Here is a 7,369-nt window from a genome sequence, read left to right as displayed (position 1 = left end):
TTATGGTTGGAGCATTATTAATTCATTTGTTTACTAGTTTATATGGTATATATGTTTGTAACTTGTAAGCATTTGAAGTGAAGCTAGGGATTAGATTAGATTACGAGTATGTTCGAACGGGATTCATGGAGTGGCCCACTAGAGATTCATGCGGCGGACGATGATAAAATCCACAACATGCTGCAGCAACGCGGACTTGACAAGGCCGCGCTGTTGCGGCCACTGGACGAGACTGAAAGGAGCTGGCTCCTCAGTCCCGAACACAAGAGTAAAATGAATAAGAAGATGAAAAACATGGATCTTGGCTGCATCATCATAAGTCGCAAAATATTTCTCTGGATGATTGCCACCATTGCCATCTCTGCCTTCACTGCCGGCTTTGCCACTCTCATAGCCAAGACCGTCCCCCGCCACCACCATAAGCAACTACACTCTCGCCCTCCACAAGGCGCTCTTGTTTTTCAATGCTCAACGCTGTAACACTCGTCAAATCCTTTTCTTTTTCCGTCTAAATCCTCGCTCTCAACTTCTTTATTCATGCTTTTCTTTTTTAAAATAACTCACGGCACCAGAAAATTAATGAACAAAATTTTACTATAATCATTTAATTATATAAAAAATTTTCATGTTGTAATGTTGTATATATGAACACATCTTTTGAAACAGAAAAAGTATTGTGAAAATTAGTAAAGCTAATTTTAGAAAATATATAAATAAATAATAACTAAATAAAATGAGAGGTAATAAAAAATTTTAGTTTATAACCTTAGAATTTTAGTGGTTGAAAAAGAGAAGAATTATATACCTCTAATTGACGGATGGTTCATATTGAAGAGACTCACCTATAAATTGAGTTTTTCTTTAATTCATTTCAATCAAGTCATCCAGATAGAATAACATAATATTTCTTTGAGTAGTTTTCTCCTATATATAGAGAGAGAAGTGTGTTCTCCTTTTGTCAAGAGAGAGTGTTATTGTAGTCTCCTTGTGATAGAGAGAAGTTGTAATTCTCAAAGAAAGTTATTCAATTGTTTCCATATTTTATACAAATTTCTAATTTTTCATCTCTATATTTTGCTGTGTCATTTGTCTGGTACCTAACAGTGGTATCAGAGCCTAAGGTTGCTGATTAATTTTCTTTTTTTTTTTCCGCTGCGAGTTACCGTATAAAAAATGACAGCAAAGTATGAAATTCTGAAATTCAGTGGGAGTAATTTTTCCATATGGAAATTGAAGATAAAAGCCATTATGAGAAAAGACAATTGCGTGACAGCAATTGAAGGTAGACCCACTGGAATTACAGATGAAAAATGGAAGGAGATGGACAACAATGCTGTTGCAAACTTACACTTGGCACTAGCTGATTCAGTTTTATCAAGTGTAGCAGAGAAAAAGACAGCAAAGAAAATTTGGGATGCTCTCACCAAATTATATGAAGTCAAGTCACTTCACAACAAGATATTCTTGAAGAGAAGACTTTATACTCTTCGAATGAGTGAATCCACATCGGCAACGGATCACATCAACAATCTAAATACGCTATTTTCCCAACTCTCATCGTTGGAATATACCATAGCGGAAAACGAACGTGCAGAGCTCTTACTTCAAAGTCTACCAGCTTCATATGATCAGCTTATCATTAACTTAACTAATAATGTTTTGACTGATTATCTTTCTTTTGATGACATGGTTGCTGCGGTTCTTGAAGAAGAATCTAGGCGCAAGAATAAGGAAGATATATTAGAAAGCTCAAAACAAGCAGAGGCTTTGTTGATGACAAGAGGGAGATCAATGGAGCGTGGTTTCAGTGGGAGTCAAAGTAGACCAAAGTCACAAAGTAAGAAGCAGGTCAAATGCTACAATTGTGGAAAGAGAGGGCACTTCAAGAAAGATTGTTGGAATAAGAAGAGTATAGAGAAGATTCCAGAAGGATCAAGTTCTCAAGGATGTGTTGCGAGCACCTCTGATGATGGAGAAATCCTGTATGGCGAAGCAACAATTGGTTCTAAAGGTAGCAAACAGCTCACTGATGTTTGGATTGTTGATTCAGGAGCAACATGGCACATGACTCCTCATCGTGATTGGTTTTGTACATATGAACCTGTCTCGGAAGGATCGGTGTTTATGGGAAACGATCATGCCTTAGAAATTGTTGGAATGGGTACTGTCAAAATAAAAATGTTTGATGATTCTATTCGTTCACTTCAAGGGGTAAGACACGTGAAAGGCTTGAAGAAGAATTTGTTGTCGATTGGGCAATTGGATGAACTTGGTTGTAAGACCCATATTGAAGGTGGGATCTTAAAAGTTGTTAAAGGAGCTCTTGTGGTAATAAAAGTAGAAAAGATTGCAGCAAATCTATACATGCTTGTGGGAGATACTTTGCAAGAGGCAGAGGTATCAGTTGCTTCAACAAGCCAAGAAGAAATGACAATGATATGGCATTGCAAACTAGGCCACATGTCAGAACGAGGCTTGAAGATTCTTGTAGAACGTAATCTCATTCCCGGGCTCAAATCGGTAAACTTACCGTTTTGTAAGCACTGCGTTACAAGCAAACAACATAGATTGACGTTTGGTAGATCAACTGCTCGGAGCAAGCACATATTGGAGTTGATTCATTCTGATGTGTGGAAATCGCCGGAGATGTCCCTAGGAGGAGCAAAATATCTTGTATCATTTATTGATGATTACTCTAGGAGGCTATGGGTGTACCCGATCAAGAAAAAGTCAGACATGTTTGCGATGTTCAAAGAGTTCAAAGCAAAGTTAGAACTTGAATCTGGAAAGAAGATCAAGTGTTTAAGGACAGATAATGGAGAAGAATATGTTGATGGTGATTTTCTAACATTTTGCAAGCAAGCAGGTATTCAACGACAATTCACAGTTGCATAAACGCCTCAGCAAAATGGTGTAGCAGAGCGAATGAATAGGACTCTCCTAGAAAGAGCACGAGCTATGTTGCAAACTGCAGGTTTAGCCAAGTCTTTTTGGGCAGAAGCTGTTAAAACCGCCTCTTATGTGATAAATCGGTCACCATCAACTGCAATTGGATTAAAGACACCAATGGAGATGTGGCAAGGTAAGCCACCTAATTATTCTTCTTTACATATATTTGGTTGTCCTGTGTACGTGATGTACAATTCCCAAGAAAGAACAAAGCTAGACCCAAAGTCTAGAAAATGTATATTCTTGGGTTATGCTGACGGAGTTAAGGGGTATCGCATGTGGGATCCCACTGCCCGCAAGGTAGTTGTCAGTAGAGATATGATATTTGTAGAAGATGAATTGCAAAAAGAACAAGAAAATGATAGCACTATTAAAGAGATAACCACTGTTCAAATAGATAAAAAATGCAAAGAAGGTATTGACTTCAATGAAATATTTTCTCCAGTGGTGAGACTAACTACTATTAGAGTAGTTTTGGCTATGTGTGCTGTATTTGATTACATCTAGAGCAATTAGATGTAAAGACTGCTTTTCTTCATGGAGAACTTGAAGAAGAGATATATATGCTCCAACCAGAAGGTTTTGAAGAACAAGGAAAAGAAAACTTGGTTTGGAGGTTAACTAAATCTCTGTACGGTCTAAAACAGGTGCCAAGGTGTTGATACAAAAGATTTGATTCTTTCATTATTAGCCTTGGATACAACAGACTTAGTTCAGATCATTGTACTTATTACAAGAGGTCTGGTGATAATGATTTTATCATTCTGATGTTGTATGTGGATGACATGTTGGTGGTAGGTCCCAACAAAGATCAAATCCAAGAATTGAAGGCACAGTTGGCTAGGGAGTTTGATATGAAAGACTTGGAACCAGCAAACAAGATTTTAAGGATGCAAATTCACCGAGACAAAAAGGATAGGAAGATTTGGCTATCGCAAAAGAATTATTTGAAGAAGATCTTGCAACGCTTCAACATGCAAGAATGTAAGCCAATTTCAACCCCACTTCCTATGAATTTTAAATTATCCTCAAGTATGTGCCCTAGTAGTGAAGCAGAGAGGATGAAAATGTCTCGAGTACCGTATGCATCAGCAGTGGGAAGCCTTATGTATGCCATGATCTGTACAAGGCCAGATATTGCTCAAGCAGTTGCGGTGGTAAGTCGATTTATGGCAGATTCGGGTAAAGAGCATTGGAATGTTGTTAAGAGGATCTTGAGATACATCAAAGGACCCTCAAATGTTGCATTATGTTTTGGAGGATTAGAATTCATTGTCAATGGATATGTCGACTCAGACTTTGCAGGTGATCTTGATAAACGAAAATCTACTACAGGCTATGTGTTTACACTTGCAGGAGGAGCTGTGAGCTGGCTATCTAAATTACAGACTGTTGTAGGTTTATCTACTACAGAAGCTGAATATATGGCAGCTACACAAGCATGCAAGGAAGCTATTTGGATCCAAAGGTTGATAGAAGAACTCAGGCACAAACAACAGAAGATTTCTGTGTATTGTGACAGTCAGAGTGCCTTGCACATTGCAAGAAATCCTGCCTTTCATTCAAGAACAAAACACATTGGAGTACAATATCACTTTGTTCGGGAAGTAGTAGAAGAAGGAAGTGTTGATATGCAGAAGATTCACACTAAAGATAACCTAGCAGATGCCATGACAAAACCAATCAACACAAAAAAGTTTGAATGGTGTAGATCCTCATACAGCCTATGAAATACATGAGCAACATGAATTTTGAAAATTTATCAATACCTCTAATTGACGGATGGTTCATATTGAAGAGACTCACCTATAAATTGAATTTTTCTTTAATTCATTTCAATCAAGTCATCCAGATAGAATAACATAATATTTCTTTGAGTAGTTTTCTCCTATATATATAGAGAGAAGTGTGTTTTCCTTTTGTCAAGAAAGAGTATTATTGTAGTCTCCTTGTGATAGAGAGAAGTTGTAATTCTCAAAGAAAGTTATTCAATTGTTTCCATATTTTATACAAATTTCTAATTTTTCATCTCTATATTTTGCTGTGTCATTTATCTAGTACCTAACAAGTATGTCTTATCCACTATTCCTAACTTTCTTTTCTTGCAAATTAAACTATTTGTCTTCTGTTACTCCTATATATAGTAATAGCATATCAATTTTCTTTAATCCATTTTGATATTATAAGAAAAAAATATCATTTTTCTGTACAAAATAATAAGCAGGTAATATATATATATATATATATATATATATATATATATATATATATATATATATATATATATATATATATATATATATATATATATATATATATATATATATATATATATATATATATATATATATATATATATATATATATATATATATATATATATATATATATATATATATATATATATATATATATATATATATATATATATATATATATATATATATATATATATATATATATATATATATATATATATATATATATATATATATATATATATATATATATATATATATATATATATATATATATATATATATATATATATATATATATATATATATATATATATATATATATATATATATATATATATATATATATATATATATATATATATATATATATATATATATATATATATATATATATATATATATATATATATATATATATATATATATATATATATATATATATATATATATATATATATATATATATATATATATATATATATATATATATATATATATATATATATATATATATATATATATATATATATATATATATATATATATATATATATATATATATATATATATATATATATATATATATATATATATATATATATATATATATATATATATATATATATATATATATATATATATATATATATATATATATATATATATATATATATATATATATATATATATATATATATATATATATATATTAACCGTTGTCATGCATACACTACATATATAAATAGAATTTCATTACACATTCAAGCAATTTTACATCCAAGTTTATCCAAGTTATTTAGTTTACGTGGTGGAGTTTTGTCTTCTTCTTCTTTCTCCTCCTCTTGCTTCTTCTTCTTCTTCTCCTTCTCCTTTTTCTTCATCTTTTTTTTTCATTATCGTCATTGTCATCGTTACCACCACCATACCATCACATCCATCTCCCTTCCTCCTTCTCCTCCTCCTCCTGTTTTTTTTATTTTAATTTCTTTGATCTCCTCCTTCATTTTCTTCTTCTTCCTTCATCATCATTATCGTCATCACCAACAACACCAATATTTTGCTAACATCTTTGTTGATTCTGATTCTCTGTGGTGATTGAATGAACCGAAAATATTATCAAAACAAAATTATTGTATAATACCAAATGAACCAAAAATGGTTTATTATATAAATTCAAATTTAGAAATGCACACGTCTCGAATGAATCGAAAATATTATTAAAACGAAACCATTGTATAATACCAAATGAACCGAAAATTGTCCATTATATAAATTCGAATTCAGAAACACTTGCATCTCGAATGAACCGAAAATTAGTTCAAAACGAAACTATTGTATAATACTGTTCCATTGCTCGTAATCCAAAATGGGACGGATATGGAGTGCACCAGGATAGAGGGGTTGCGGGGGCCTGGTCTTGGATGGATTCTAGTATGAGAGCTTCTCCGGGTCACCGAGTTGAGGAAGCGGTGGGGCCACCTGCAAGGACTCCAACGTTCAAGTCAGTGTCCGTATAAGAGGCGGCTATTAGGGATATGTTAGGTGACGTACCTTTGGAGAGGGGTAGGTCCCTCTCCTCTTATAGTCCGTACTCGGGTGGGCCTCTTGGGGCCAGGCCCACTTTTCTGGAAGCTTCTGCTAGCTGTCCAGGTTCCACGTGGATTGGGAAGGGACAGTAAGTCCCTTCCTAGCTTGGGTCGCGTGACCCATCGGGTCGGCCGCTCGGGCGTAGACCCGGGTCATCGTTGGGCCGGATCAGAACAGTGCCCCAATGTGCCAGGTATGGCGTAGCTCGTGGCTAGCATGTTTGAGCTGCTTGCCCCCACCGGTCTAGTTCTCTAGGGGTCAGTAATCTGTGGTAGAATTCGTGCCCCCAAAGCGCGTGGTCTTTGTCCGTTACTAGAGACGTTGTCTCGATTCTCGGGCCGAGCATTTAATGCTCATTATGGCTGATTTGAAGCTTGGATGAAAATTCCATTTTACCCTTGACCTTCGCGCTTTTTTAGTGGCAGTTAATGTTCTTCCTTCTCTCGCTTCGCTCTTTATTCCTTTATTTTGCTTCCAACCTTTGGCATTTTCTCCAGGCTTCTCTTCTTTCTCAACGCATTCACTCTAGGCTTTTCCAGATTCGCTTTCCTTTAGTGTCGCTGCACTTTCTT

The 7,369-nt window shown here is 34.4% G+C and overlaps 1 protein-coding gene across 1 annotated transcript in view; it reads left to right on the top strand.

Moving 5' to 3' along the window:
* The window catches only part of LOC107619611 (endoglucanase 25), a 65,577-nt gene continuing 58,316 nt past the window's right edge, over nucleotides 109-7,369 (top strand). The window contains 2 exon segments of the mRNA XM_016321914.2: nucleotides 109-422; nucleotides 424-476. Of these exon segments, the coding sequence (XP_016177400.1) occupies nucleotides 109-422; nucleotides 424-476 (367 nt within the window).

The sequence above is a fragment of the Arachis ipaensis genome, chromosome B01 (genome assembly GCF_000816755.2).
Source record: "Arachis ipaensis cultivar K30076 chromosome B01, Araip1.1, whole genome shotgun sequence".
NCBI classification, from domain to species: domain Eukaryota; kingdom Viridiplantae; phylum Streptophyta; class Magnoliopsida; order Fabales; family Fabaceae; genus Arachis; species Arachis ipaensis.
This window is presented reverse-complemented; position numbering and strand designations above follow the sequence as displayed.